At 46.2% G+C, this 15,919-nt stretch overlaps 1 protein-coding gene across 1 annotated transcript in view; it reads right to left on the reverse strand.

The window, feature by feature from the left end:
• The window catches only part of LOC139048866 (uncharacterized), a 63,711-nt gene extending 53,035 nt beyond the window's left edge, over positions 1–10,676 (reverse strand). The window contains exons 1-2 of the mRNA XM_070523753.1: positions 10,581–10,676; positions 5,057–5,185 (exon numbers count right to left, since the gene is read on the reverse strand). Of these exons, the coding sequence (XP_070379854.1) occupies positions 5,057–5,144 (88 nt within the window). The 5' untranslated portion in view covers positions 5,145–5,185; positions 10,581–10,676. The remainder of the gene's footprint in view (positions 1–5,056; positions 5,186–10,580) is intronic.
• Positions 10,677–15,919: the final 5,243 nt, after the last annotated feature.

A 15,919-nucleotide genomic window follows, 5' to 3' on the forward strand; every position in this document is an offset into this window, starting at 1 on the left:
CCGCGGTTAGCGCATCCACGCACCCAAATGCATACTGCCGCGGGACCGTGAATTCGAAATGGTGCAGTTGCGGTTGATTTCTTACCGCAGAAGTCACTCATGTTCAGTTTTTTTTCGCAGGATCGTCTGATATGTCAAAGTGGAACATAAACTAGGTCGTGTCACGACGTGGCAGGGCACTGACGGGCCGCTTCGGTCAGAACTCATAGCAATTCATGACTCGCTTATCCCTGTCACGTGAAGTGAATGGTGTGGTAGCCTTCTGTTAGAATAATTTCTCCTACGCAACATAGATCTGCACCTATCTAAGCGGCATTCCTGATATTTGTTCTCGACTTGTAGGCTATGAACGGCTAGTCAATGGTAACACACAAGAGATAACATATCGGCTCTCCTTAGATGGCAGTAGCTCGCGCCTTGAATTGAATTGAAACAATCATTGACACAACACTAACACAGGAAAGCATTAAAACTCCCAATTCTAATAGATGCGAAGGTGCGAAATAAGCACGACATAAAGGCACACGTCACCCTGTGCGCGTGTCTCCTTCAGTTTAGGAAGAACATATGCAATAGCATATATATTCATATATGTTCCTACAGCATACATTCATATAATTTAATCCTATACAAGCAACAAAGACCTCTGTGGCGTCCATTCCACTTGCCTTTATATTATTGCTTCTCGCGGCCATTCCTATTGCTATGAATGCGCATTAACAAGCTGAATCCCAAGTAAGGTCAAAGGGCTTTATTGCGAGAATAAATACAAAAATAAACACGAGTACAACGAGAGGCTGCGCTTAGCATCTAAACATTCTAATTAAATGTGGCTGGGCTGGGGTACACGTCAGAAGGAAACAGGCGCCCTCAGCCAATCATCCCTTCAGCAGGAGCCAAATCGGACGTGTCCACAAAGTGGACACTTGCAGAATACCCTCCACCCCTAGCTCCGCCGCAGGGCTGGTTCAGCGCAGCGCAACGGTGCATACTCTCGGCCTCCTCGCTCTTGCGGCCAAACAGGCTGCACGTTGTTGGCGTCTTATCCGGGAGCTTCACAAACGAGCACTCGCGGAGCGGCGTATGCACCGTCGGTAAACCGCGACTTCGCGACGGTGGGGATGGCATGAACGCACTTCGATTCCGCATGATTCCTATCGAAATAATTTCTTATAGGGATAGCAATCATACCGACGCACGAAGCACAATCGCGCGGTTCGCGCCGCACTCGAACTGTCCTGCTATAGAAGGCGCATGAAGGCCCAGGCGTGCAGCTTTAGAGGAACTCCAGAAACGCTGAGTAACTTTGGCTGCAAAAAGAAACCGAAATAACAATTGCCGATGCTTACCTTACTTGCTAATGCGAAATTTCAGCGCAGCTCTTCAGCTGTTTCGGCTTTTCGATGTATTGGCTGTATAAGACGTCTCTGATCCTCAGACAATCCGACTCGTGCGGAACATTTCGCACCAGCCGCCGCAAACGGCGCGTTGCTTGGCACAACTGCCTCGCCTAAGCGGAGTTGCGGGAGGCAGCGCCTAGGCGCATAGGAACGTTGCACTGCGCTGCGAAGAGAAGGCAGCGACTGAAGGCGCGTTTACAGTCCGAGGTTATCGGCGCGTGGGCGAGCGTTGGAGCTCGTTGGCAGGTAGCAATTTTACAATTGCTAGTACATGCAACTCTATGGTAGGTAAAGCGGGGCGTAAGGTTTCTGGTTGCGCTCGACGTTTCTGCGTAGGCGCGAGTAAGAGCGGGTGCGCGATGTAAAATCTAGGGGTCTTTGCTCCTTGAATATTCGACTGTTTAGGCACTGCGGAGGAGGTTTCTTAGCGCGTGTTGTATGCGTTTGTCCCCTTGACATGCCAGCATTGCGGAGTGCGGTCGAGTTTACGCTCCGCCGCTGGCTGCCCGCCTGGTGAGGTAGTGGGCACGGAAGCCCCATTTGGGGATGCCTGTGTCTGAAAGGGCAAGGTTCCAATAGGTGTTGTACAAGTCGCGGCTCGTTTTTTTTTCGTCGCGACGATAGATTGTATTTTTGCAAGCACTGCTCCAGGAGGGCACATGTAACCGGCAAACGTAGACCTTAGGAGAGCACCTGAGGTAATAAAGCAGGCGGTGCAGGATCTCCAGGGCACCAAGGGGTAGCGGGGGAATCAAAGCTGGAAGCAGGGAGGCCGGTGGGTTAGGGCCACTGAAGCCGAAGCGTGCCAGGGGTGTCCGCATAAAAAATTGCCTTTGCCCCAAAGCGGAGAACCGATTTTTTATGACAATAGCGTGTCAGGGGTGTAAAAAGACCGCTGTCCGCTGTCACGGACAGCGAATTTATTATGCGAACACGCCCTGGCACGCATCGGCCTCCGCGGCCCCAAAGCACGGGCAACCCTGCTTCCAGCTTTCATTTCCCTGCTACCCCTTGGGTGCCTGAAAATCCTGCACCGCCTGCTTTATTAAAATCTCAGGTGCTCTCCTGAGGTCTACACTTGCCGGTTACATGTGTCTTCCTGGAGCAGTGCTTGTAAAGAATCCTATCTATCGTCGCGACGAAAAAATCGACCCGCGACTTATAGAGCACCAGTCAGAACCTTGCCTCTTCAGATACAGCGATCAGTAAAAAGTGACCCGCGATTTATGCAACACCAGTCTGACTGATCCCATCCCCTTCAGCCACAGCGACCACGAAATGGGACGCCCGTGCGCACTGCCTCACCGCGCCCGCGGCAAGCGGCGGAGCGTGAACAAACTCGACTGCTTTCCGCAATGTCGGCATGTCTAGGGGGACAAAAGCATACAACACGCGCTAATAAACTTCCTGCTTGGTGCTTAGGCAGAACCACGTATTCAAGGAGCAAAGTCCCCCCGATTTTCTCTGTCGCACCTTCTCTTACTCGCGCCTGCGCTGAAACGTCGAGTGCCGCGAGAAACGCCACGCAGCGCTGTACCTACAAGCAATTGTAAATATTCGTCAGGGTACACGCAATGGCGAACGGTGATGACTACGAGTTTCGGCTCGGGCCGCTGCACATAATCGAGTTCAGCCCCGACCGAGCCGGCGTTCTGACTGCCGCTGCACAGAGGTGGTATTAGGCTGTTTTAGCAGAGCGTTTTTGACGGTCCGCTCCGCTCAGCGGGCTAGCGGAAGCGCAAGTGAGCATGCGCGACCCGTTCAGCAGTGAGCGGGCGAGCGGACGGGAGCCCCCTCTCCGCTAGAAAGCTTTCTCAGCGGAGCGCGGCGAGCGCGTCAAGCGGGTCTAGCGAAGCAAAATGGCTGCCCCCAGTGCTGATGGCCCGTCCACGAGGTCGTTTGAATCGGGATTTGTAAAGCGCAAACCTAGAGTACACTTTAGGAGACACGAAGATCCTCTACTTCGGGAGGTTGTGGCCATGAACCCGTTTCAGAAGCATGCCATGTGTGCACGTTTGTTTGTGCGGACCACGTTTTAGGTGTACTGAAAGAGCAAAAAACCTTGTCTTGGCTACAACACAGCGTAACGGCTTTGTTAATGTAAGGATTATATACATATATAAGAAACGAAAATGCAATGTATTGCGTGAAATGCCTTCAGACATTTGAGCAATTCCAAATATATTATTTTATTGCGGCAATTATTACAACTTGAATATTATGTTCATAGCGGTTTTACCTTCTGCGGCAAGGTGGCACGTCAGGCAAGACATGCCTTTCGGTCGCAGCCGGGCGCTCCGCTAAAACTGATTCTTGGTCCGCCGCTCCGCTAACTGTGAGCGGGTACGCGAGAGTGGAGCGGACCGTCAGAAACGTTCTGCTAAAACACTCTATTGTAAGAGGAGCGAAGAGAGCAAGGCTCGCGCCGTCCGCGAGAGATGGCGGCAGGAGCGCGCGCAGCTTAAAACCCTTTAGCGCAGCTAGAGCAGTGTGCGGATAATGACCTTGGTTACGGCGAGGCTGACGGCGGTGAGAAACGCCACAAATGGCACCAAAGAACTGCGCTCTAAATGACACACGACCGAAGCGGACGCAGCGTCGGCGTCGCGTTCAATTTACTCGGTGGCGGACCCATGCTAGAGTTCACCTTTTCGCTGCTAAGAACAACGTTGGACACATTTGCGTTAGCGTTCTTGTTGAGCAGCTATGCCCACATAACACCGTGATGCGTGTACGGATCTCAACGAAACGCAGAGTAGACGTCAACCCAAATTTATGTGATCCTCTCATCGAGCGATGACACAAATCGACGGTTTTCCTTCGGTGTCTCGTCTCGCGCATGGCGAAAGTGCGAAGCAGACAATGACGGTGATAGAGCCGCTGAGCACGCGAGCGTTTTTTGGGATGCCTTCTACAGGCGCAACGCTAAGCAATGCGATCGCTTTCGCAGCGTCGCCTGAAGGCAAAATTTTTAACATGAGTCACTAATAAGAAGCAGAGCTAAATAGCATTTTCTTCCAAAAGCTGTCTTTGGGCCTCACGACCATATTATCGCAGCAGCGCACCTTAAGGACGAGCCCTCTTCATACGTGCTCATCATTTCGAAAATATAGTAAATTTCAAGGAAATACGTTACTCAATACGAGCTTACATATTTTCCATACAATTTTTTGCGAGCCTCGACGGATTTTTATAAATATGCCATGTTTACAGAAAGTATATACACTTCCTTGTCTTGCATCTCTGCACACACTGTCCACAGCATGCAGACGTAGCCACTGCCACTTTTTTTCCCACTGCTGCCTATCCTCACGTACTCCAATCAACCGATACGACAAAATTAAATCCGGAACAAGCTGAAAATAACTAGGCGTTTCAATATTTTTGACTGTGGGCACTCGATTTATTTTATGCCCAACATGAGAGCTACAAAAAGGAAGGGGGAGGGTCCATTGGGGGAGGGTCGACAGTCTGCTGACTTCAGACTTTAACTGTAGTATGAAGCTTATCGTTTAACGCCTAATTCCCGATGGCTGAATACATTTGATGCTGAAATTATGACGACAAATGGTCTCCTTTGTAGTTACGAGCGCAATTTTCGAAGAGACGACTACTTCTTTCTTCTCGCGAACAAAATGGTTAAGCAGGTGACTCACTGTCAGTATCAGCTGCCGTTACTGCCGAGGGGACTGCTCCAAGAAGCAGAACCACCAAGGCAAGGAGGACTCGCGCTGTCACTTCCATAACGCCGGCCGCTGCTTCAAGTACGGCTGTATGCGAAGGAACTGCGAAAGAAGACGTCATTACGAAAACATTTACAAAGAACAGTCGCAGGTTGTTCCGCGAGGTGAACTATCGATAGGGTTAGCAATGTACTGCAAAATACACATAGATTACTGAAGTTTATTTATTGATTTCTTTCTTTACATCAACAGAAATCGAAGCAAAAGCAAAAGGCTATACAGCCTGACAGAGGCTTTTGCTCCGAGATACAGTTCAGCAAGCAGTCATAAGCAGACATAAGATAATCATTGAACAATCTAAATTGTCTCTATATATAAAAAGCAAAAAACATATCACAGAGTAAAGAAAACAAGCAGATCGACATACATAAATAGTGACAAGCAGCAAAAAAGAAAACTATGTGTGCTAAGAGATGAAACACGCAGTGCACATTGAGTAAGAGAAAAGAAGTCAATACATATGGAGGTTGTAATCAACCTCTTAGCTTTATGGACAGTATAAATCATAATTTGCAAAAATCATTCGCTCTTTAATTAGCGAGCATAATGTCAGGGGTGCTTTAACACGAAATTTTTTTCGAACGCTATTATGTTCAACAGTGCCGGCAATGAACGCTTCATGCAGCCACTCGCTTCACCACGTACTAACGTGATAGTGGTAAGGGCCCCGGGTCGCATGAAATCCGCCGTCGGACGTCGTTCCAGCAAAAATATTTTCGAAACCCCCATACCAGGCCCTCCATGTGGCGCAAGGAAGCTACTGAACAAATTGAATTTCTCAAGCTAAAATCTGTAAAAAAATCGTAAAGTATCATTTACGCACAACCCACGCACATGACAGCGTCGGATTGTAATGTCATTATACGAGAAAATATAATTCTTTTACGCGAAAACTCAAAGAAACCCTTTTTCCAGCCTTCGTACCACACAGAAACCGTCACAGCGTCCGCCATTTGCGCGCGCCGCTATGTGAGTACCTTAAGGGCCACGGAGCGGCGCACCCGGTTCCTTGCGACACCTCCAGATGGAGCTCGCCTCCCTTGCATCGCGGCCCACGCAAGAGGCCGCGTTTCTACCAGAAAGCCCGCCTTCGTGCATAGCGTTCGCGGCCAGCGTTTCCAGGTAAACATAACGATTACATACGCTAGAGTAGCCGGGATGCATGAGAAGCAGACAGGGATCTTTGAAAGCTATCGCGTTCCACTCGTAAAGGTGAAGCTTAAGCTTCCAGCATCTGTTTCGACACTCTATATTAAGCGACCCCTAACTCTAGCCGCGCTGGAAAACAGAGCGCTCGAAGGCACCTGCCATCTCGGCACACCCGTAAGCCTTGCACCCGCTGCTGTATACCTTCAAGTTGCTCGCTCACTTGATGACATTCACTCAGCGTTGAACACGCAGCTAGAAGAGCCACACATCAAGGCAGCATCCTTCTCGTCTCACCATGGTAAATTTTGCCCCGCCCTCATTGCAGACGCGGGTCGCTCCTTTTAATCTCATTTGGACTTTATTAGGGACATCACGGCGACGGCAAACATTAACTTGCCGTGTCCATATAATTGCTATTGCAATTAAACATCGTATGGGGCTTGAAGTTCCGAAACAATTCAGAGGTTGTGAGATCCGCGTTAGTCCATAGTGCTCTTGTTTAATTTAGTGCACATAAAGCGCTTTACACGGTTGTTTGTACGCAACTCCTCAATCGGGATGCGGCCACCGCAATGGGAAATCGAGCCTGCGACATCTTACTCCGCAGCAGAATGCGATTGTCACCAGGCCACCCAACTTTGTGGTAAATTTTATGCTAGATTGATGTAGCTCTTCATACTATTGCAGCAGGGAAATTACTTTCCAGCTACACGTAATTAGTGCGGGCTTAGATCTATAACCATATCTCAACCATTCCGTTCTATCTGCGGATGACAAAATTTGATAATCGCCGATTACTAGCTACTTCCGCCAGAAAGATCTGATTAATCGAAAGAGGCGCTTAGCACTCGACACAGATCCACGCGTGGGTCATTTCGATACCGGCACCAACATTGAAGTGTTCTCGCCGAAACATCGGCCTTCCTACAGCTCTATTGGATACGGGCTATTCGCGAAAGGATTTCGCGATGACCATATGGAAACTATAAATTAAGAATTCATATACCTTCAACATGCCTCGTGCGATGATCGGTGTCAACTTTTCGAGGGCTATAGGTGCCGTAGCCTAATTAGCTTGAGATGTAGTTAGCGAATTCTATTCTCGCGAAAGCAGGGAATTTTCGAAATTTCCAACATGAACCAAATGGTCCCTTATATTCGATTCATTTTTGACTCGAGAATTCGCCATTCGAGGTCGTCACAAATTTCTTGTTGTTCGCACACATCTTGCTGAAACATTCTTATTGGAGTCTCGAGCGAGACGTAGCAATAAATGTGATGACTATCGCGAATGATTCTCCAACATAGGTGCTCTTGTTGCACACTGGCACCAATTCTTGAGCGTACGCACGGGACAGATATCTTCTGCAATGAAATATACAGTGATTAAATAAGAATTGCTCGCTCTTAGGCAAACTGTATACGAATTCGCCCTGAGTTATTTGGCTACTCTCACCACGTTCCATTCCCGTAAAACCATGGGCGGTGCTGTGTTACACTTGTCTCCTGCAGCGAACACAACACTGTCCCTGCATCCCGTTCCTTGCTTCATAGCTTCCATTGCCTTGCTTCCCCAAATATTTGAATGCAGTTGTTTATCAACTAGCTGCCTCTCGGTCGTTCGGTTATTTAAATGGACGTGGTATTACAGGCACGCGTAAATGTTTGTAAACCTGATTTTTGTTAATACCAAAAGGAATCCGCGCAAACTTCGCGTCTCACGTTTCGTTAGAAAGAAAATACTCCATATTCGATTCTGTGTGCGATGATCATTTTCATCGAGTGATGATATTGAATTCGATTGTAACGCTTTACGAATAAAACATCCACTATAAAAACGAAATCATTAAGTACCGCTGCACTCTGTGTAGATGCTAGTAATGCCCCAACAGAAAATGTCGTATATCCATTTTCTAGTTGCTTCGGGGCCAGAACACCTGTTTGTTTTCCCAAGATTTGCAAGTTATTGCATCGAGCGAGTTCCCGAGTAAAAAATGGCCAGGCTTAGCTTGGTTAAGCCAAGAATGCGTTGCATATTGCGCGAGTTGGGGCCCAGCTTTTCCTCCGGCTGTCGTGACGTCACGTCACGTGGTTGCGCTAAAGGTCAATGGTGGCTGCCCAGCCGCGCCCAAGGGCTGAACTGAGTGATTGCAATATGCAACGCATAAAAATAGAAGCAACTTAATAACAAACATAGCAAACTTAAAAGAGAATAGACCCACATATGAGACGCGCAACAATGAACAATGGCTCATACCCTCAATGGTGGCTGCCCGGCCGCGCCCAAGGGCTGAACTGAGTGATTGCAATATGCAACGCATAATAATATGCTTCAAGCAATCAGCAAACTTCAACTTTTCCTTACAAGGTAAGCAATTCAATTTACATAGGTGAAGGTAGTTTCTAGTCAGACAATTTCCGCACTTGAGAACTGAAACGTTCTGCCCAGTTAAGTTAGCGAGCACTATAGGACTGATAGCACTTTTAAAATGGTCAGTAATCTCGTGGACTCTTCCTCCATTATTAAGTGTCACATCAGGCCTCGTATAGGGCGCATTTTCTGCACAACGCGCAAGGGGCGCTGTAGTTGCACACGCTTCAAAATCATAAATGCTTCTTCTGAATTGTACGATCGCGCACGCACCTGAAACGTGAACAAGGAGTGCCAAACTTCCTCCGAGTTATCCGCGAGTGAGTCTGCTTGGCTGATGCCGTCAGTTCTGGACCTGCAAAACTGGCAGCATTCACACCACGTGAACGAGCAATACACGATGCCATCTCGCTCTACCTGTCGCAAACTGAACCGAGCGTCTTCAAAAAAGCCCCGTTCCCCCTTCGTCCCCGACTTCCGGCTCAGCAATGCTCCGCTCCATTTTGCCCGAAACGGTTTCCGTGCGTACGAATGCGGTGGCAAATCATACAAATTGAAACGACGTTCAGAGAGTATAGGAACTCCGATAGGCCAAACGGAAGGCTTGCTGTAGGGCAGAGGTTGCCAAATTTTCGATACTTGGTGAATCCCAACTGCCTTCCCAGAGTATCACGTAATCTCTGCACCCCCATTACCCCCCCCCCCCCCACCCACGCCGAAAACATTGATGTGCTTATTCACAGCCTCGCGATGAATGCTGCGACGAATTAATCGAATAGCTGTAACATGAGACCTAAAGGGCAGCAATTTTTGAATATATTACACAGGGTAATCGTGTACCCAAAATGGATGGACTCGGACTCGTGTCAGTCGCTCGCGGAGCCCTAAAAGGTCATTTGCGGAGCCACTTCGTTTCGCGAAAGCGAGTTTGGGAACCCCTCCTGTAGGCCATTATCGAAAAGTACATTGAGGTTTCTAAAGCGGCAGAAATAATTTCTCAGATGGAGATGTAATCTATGAAACGACCACAAATAACCTACAGAGTGGGCAAACTATGGCAAAGTTGCACAAGCGGCAAAGTCGAAGGCGATGCTAGGCCTACTCTGACGCGCAACCCCACTGGCGTAACCCCGCAGCCGATAATTAACTGAATGGATTCGAAGTTACACGAAAAGGGCACAGATTATTCGATAACTTAAACAGTCATTTATCTACCCTAGGGGGATGGAGTCGAATTTGTGCCGGTCACTCGCGGAACCCTAAAATTTCCTTTGCGAAAACACTGCATCTCGCGGAACTGAGTTCGGAAACTAGGCTGTTTTCGAAAAGGACGTGGCGTCTTTAAAGCGACAGAAATAATTTTTCCTAAGGTCACGTTATCTACGAGGCACCCACAGAAGTGCCACGAACGATACAAGGGGAAGGCGATGCTAGGCCTACTCTGACGCGCAACCCCACTGGCGTAACCCCGCAGCCGATAATTAATTGAATGGCTTCAAAGTTAGACGAAAAGGGCACTGATTATTCAATAATTCATACAGGGTAATTTATGTACCCCAGGGAGACGGAGCCGGATTTGTGTCGGTCACTTGCGGAACCTTCAAATGTCGTTTGTGGAAACACTGCATTTCGCGGAAATGTTTGGAAACTATAGGCGATTTTCGAAAAGTACGTGGCATTTTTAAAGCGACAGAAATAATTTTTCCGAAGGTGATGTAATCTACGAGACACCCACAGAAATGCCACAAACGGTACAAGGGGAAGGCGATGCTAGGCCTACTGTGACCGGTATGGCAGAAACGCCGTCCTCAGCCGATAACGCGAACGCTCGACGGGAGGGAGAAGCGGGCGCGTCGCAGGACGAGCACGGATAAGCCAGCACAGAGCCAAGCCAATGCGTCCTGTGCCCACACTCACCGGTGCTTCTCGGACCTGGGTCAGACGCCGACCTTGCTTGCCAGGGCAAACTCTTCGTCTTCGGCTCGCGCGACGAGCTGCGTGCTGACCACACGTGCGAACGTGCTCAGACAGGTGATGATAATTGCTATGGTGATCTTTGACAGGGTCGGAGATTCGCCAAGTGCGAATAGCCAATAATCGCGCAGCAGGGGCAAATACTTCATTAAGAAACACAGTCAAAAGGGAGATAATGATTTGGAACGGTTAAAAACTGGATATATCCTGCTGGAGCCGAGGCTTCGAAAGGGGCGACTCGTTTTCACCAAGGGAACGACAGGTTATCAGCTTTTGCAACCTGCTGTCTTGTAGAAATTTAAAAAGAGAAAATTTAGAAGTATAGAAATCTATAAAAGTAGAAATTCAAGTGTCCAATTCATTACTGAAAAGGCACTCGAAAGTTGTTAACGACGAAAGAAGAATGAAGTCATAATAAGGATGATGGATAGGTCTTACCTCGCTGTGTAAGATGTAGCAGGGGGGACGTGTACTATAGCTGTAGGTGTAGTGTACTAACCGCACGAAGCTTTTCCGCGTCGTTAGCGATGATGGCTTGGGCTCAGTGAGCATGCATTCGTACCAAGTTTGTAGTTATTTCGGTTGTAAATGATCCCTTAGTTACGTGCAGTCCGCCTGTGTCTCTTGGCTGCAGCTTAGGCTGATTATCGCAGTCTCGGCTGACCCATCGCCAGGATCAGAGCTCGTATTCTTAAGAGTAGGCGCTTTGTCTTGCCGGTATTTGGACATTTGACTCTCAAAAATTTAACAGAAGCAAGTTTGAAGAAGTTGTAGAAAGATGTGCGTTAGCAACACTGCACGATCTCATGTTCTCGTGACTAACTTTATAAGATCAATGGGTTTCTATAAGAGCCAACAGTACTATTGTAAGGGGCATATGATATACTTGAAGGCGATACTTTCAAGAGATCTTACCGGTAGCATTAAAGACAATCTTTGTCACTAACAACGGTTCATTGCTAGTGAAACACTGGAAGCCGGGAAAGTGTTTCACGTTCCATGGGGCGTTCATGTACTGCAAGCGCAAACACTGAAACCATTCAACAGGTGCTACGCGACGGTTTGAAGCAAATCATCATCCCCGGCCCGTGTTCTAACGTGTTCTCTTCGTACTTCCGATGGACAAATGCGTTGTCGGTTTCTTGCTGTTTAATCTGGTGACGACACCCACCCTCGTTCAATGTTGTATGCCTCTGGGCTCTCATATAGCAAATGATATAGCCTGCGTGAGGGTTAATTAATGCCTTTGACGATATTGCAGCTAACCACACACCGCGTCTTTGCGTTCACTTTCTAACCGTACAAGGCCATATTGCGCATGCGCGTCGGTACTGTGGCTGCGAGGCCGCGATGGCACGAACGTTCCTCTAGCGTGTTAATTGCTATTTCAATATGAAAAAAGTACTTGCAGATAGTTATTACAGGTAGAACGCGATTAAAGTTATGTTAGATTCAAAAGCAAGTGGAAGTTCAAACGCGAATACTCTGACTTTGGCACGAAAATATCGATGGTGGGAAATTGGCTGCCACGTCGCGCTAGTGAGGCAACTTCGGGAGCACAAATTGAAAGTCCACGAAGAACACTGCGAAATCCCTTATGGTGGAAGAATTTTATGCAGCAGCAATCACATGAGGCAGTCTTCAATGTGGTTCCGTAAATGAAAAGCGATAAAATGACTCAATCGCGGTGAAATGTTTGTGTTCATACCAGAAGAATAGGGCAATCACAAAAGCAGTAACAGCCGGACTTTCACAAGGGCACTTCTTACCAAGGTTTAACAGAAAAATTCGGCTCGAATTAACGAAAACAGTTATGAGTTTTTCAAACAAACTTCGGTCAAAAACAAAAGAGGGCTGTCTTTTTGCTTGTTTTCCCGGCTAATTATGAGTCAGGATTGTCTAATTCTCACTTGAGCCTTGCACGGAACGATCCCAATTTATGCAGAATGGCCGTGTGTGCTTGAAGGCCACATCTAGGCCCATCAAGAAACGCGACAAAGGGCCGAGCTTGCGGCTTTGAGCCCACCTCAAGGCCGACGACATCAGGCTCGGGCCCGGCGTGGCCTGCCATAAATCTCTCGACGCAACCTGTCCAGACCGGTTGAGGGCTTTCGGTTAGTGCTCGATAATCTCTGAATTACTCCATAATATGCATAAACACAGAAATCAATAAACATTTCACACATTCACACATACAGAAGTTTGCTTCCAAACATCAAAGATCGTCACTCGCCGTGCTGAAAAGCAACGAGTGCCATGCCACGTTATTTTTTGTGTCTCGCAACACACGCTCTAAAGTTACTCCCGCAAAATAGTGAACAGCAAAAAGCTCACCTAGATAGGTTAGCAAAACTACAGATAAACGCCCCACGAAACAGAATTGCAATTTCCCTGTGATACGAAGACTCCAGAAAACTAGAAAAATATTGGTGCACCAAATTTCGCACAAAACATACTTTCAAGTCACACTTGAGGTTCCGAATGTTTTCGGGGTTTTACTTTGTTTTTTTTTTAGTTTATGAAATGACTTGTGAATAGGATGCGGAGACACCTGCAGTATGACTTTTCAACGACTTTGCGGCTGGCGTCGAGGTAAGCTGTGCTCAGTCTTCGTATTTGACAACGCCTTTGCTGGCGCCAAAAGCAACAGTGCGAACACAGCTTATCAAGCGATGTGATGGTAAAATCGGATAATGATAATTCTTATTGTGAATGCTCTCAGCACATACTTCAATGATTGTTGAGTCTAACATGGCCGGTTACGCAAAATTTTGTTTCCGATGTAGGACTGTGTCAGCAGCATTTTCTGCAGTGCATTAAAGTCGTCTCTTGTTTTCCCGTATTAAATATAAGGTGGTTTAGATATTCTAGCGAAATGTTTCCCGACAGAAGTAACGAAAGAACACTAGGTCATTGTGTGGAAGGAGGGACAGTCATAAAACCTCAGGTAGAGTTTCTCTTGGCATGTATTTATATCTGTAAAGTTCACTGGCACAGCGCCGCCGTAAAAGTACTTCTCAGGTGAAGCATACTGTCTAGCCGTGTCCTTTTTCTCTATTCTATATCTTCCGTTTTCATTCTCTTTCCATTTCTTTATGTATATTTATTCTGCTTGAGCAGTAGCATTCCTATAAGCTCACGAACACCTACTGGACAAATTGCTGAGCTTTAGGAAGAATTTTCGCATTCGTTGAAGAAAAAAAATCCAAATCTTCAATCAAAAATATTTGCCAACCTTAAAGAAATTTGGTTAGACTGTTCAAGAAGGGCTACTGACGCTTTTCTGTGAAGTTCAAGGATAGTGTATCAACAGAATGTAGACTTTGTGATTTGATTACTTTCCACTCGTATCTACAGCTCACTATCAAATTATTAGACCACTATAAACCAAAGAAACAGCTTTAGAGGACTACTGTTCATAGACAGTATATACCCTTTATATCAAAAAGGACAAGCTATATGAACAAAAGCCTTCCTCAAGAAGTGTGTAGGCAATCTATGGTCAGCCTATTTTCATTTTGTGTATTGCCTAATGGAAACACACCAATTGATACGCTTTTGTCTCGTTTGAAGTCGTTCAACTGTATTATTAATTAGTCAAGCACTATTTTGTTGCAAAATTAGCAAATAGTGTAGGAGGCTTCAAAGCGTAAACTGTAATGCTTACACTATAATCCTTTACACTGCAAGTCCTGATAAAGCATCTAAAACATTGAGCAATGTATGGCAAGCATTACAAGTTTAAAAGATCTATATTTTTTATTTATTCCATACATACTGCAAGCTTTATATAAAATATTATATATTTTATATACTTATATTTATTATAATGTAAATATATTATATATATATATATATATATATATATATATATATATATATATATATATATATATTATAGCTTTATATATCAGCCCGGTCTGGACACAAACACAACTATGATATTGGTTTCGAAACATGGTGAAGCCTGCGTTTGAAACCACTATACACGTATAAATATAAAGTGGTTGATCTATATAAATAAAAATATATGTCAAGATGAATGAAGTAAATAAATCAAACTAGTGATAGTTTTAGATATTTAGACTACGCAGAAATTAAGAAACGTTATTTTCGTTGATCAGATAGTGAAGCACGTCAGTAAGAGAAATCATTTATTACGCACAAAACGCCATATGTGCACAACGATACGGAGGCTCCGAGTGACCAACAGTGCTCAAGAAAGAGAGAGAGAAATTAAACATCTTTATTATGTGAATGTAGCTTTGGAGACGCGTCCTTATCTCAGAATTCCTTGAGCTGGGGCCACATCCTGGGCTCTCGCCATCCCCCGTTCATGATCTTCAAGGTCGGAGCTGGCCAAGGATCTCTCCCAATGATCCTTGGCGTGATAAGGGTTTGGAGGTTTTAATGGTGCCTGTCTGCGGCCCCTACTACGTGTGTAAGTGATCCGAGTTCTCTGCAGAAGCCTCATTGCAGAGAGAATCGTGTAGGGGCTAGGAGGCGATTTCTTGTTGAGTCGGGGGAACGCACTGGCTTGTACAGCTCAAAGGAATCTCTTCGGCTCTCTAGGTAGTGACTTGTGTGGGAGAGGATATGACCTGCGTGTTAGCAGGTAATTTTTTGCGATTCCTTGGTATAAGACCGCGCTCGAACAACTTATCTCGCTGGAGCGAAATTTTTGACAAGCGAGCCTGCGTTCGTCAGGGCACAAATCAAATGACTGCCTTGACGAAAACATTCGCCTTTGTTGACATTACCACGGTTTACTCTCAATAATTTCGTCTGTCGATTGGTTAACCGTGATTTTATACTTTCAGGAAGCACGCACAAATGACACTTGTCGCTAGCACTACAGCTTTCCGCATATAGCACGCGGTCCTCTGCAAATATATTTACATTGACGAAATGTGTGCAAGGGCCATCATTATTAAAATGGAGCCATAGTATCAACCCCTGTAGCATTCCTTGCGGAACTCTGCAAGTAGTCGACATCACAACTTATTCAATACTAGCAGCCACACTTTAATATAACCACAAGAGGACCCTGAAAAAGCAACGCGTCATGTTAAAAAAAAAGTAGAAATGTGCTGATTCAGACACCTTTTTTTTAGAGCCACCTTATGAGCCTTTTGACTGCACCACAACTTCTCCAACGAAGTTTCTTGAGGGGCTCAAGTGCTGTAGTGCAATTTTGCACCTAAATTTTGCCTACTTAAATCATTTAGCAATTACTGTGTGATTAAGTGCATTTATTGTCGTTAGCTTTCCACAGGGCTTTC

The sequence above is a fragment of the Dermacentor albipictus genome, chromosome 8 (genome assembly GCF_038994185.2).
Source record: "Dermacentor albipictus isolate Rhodes 1998 colony chromosome 8, USDA_Dalb.pri_finalv2, whole genome shotgun sequence".
Taxonomy (NCBI): domain Eukaryota; kingdom Metazoa; phylum Arthropoda; class Arachnida; order Ixodida; family Ixodidae; genus Dermacentor; species Dermacentor albipictus.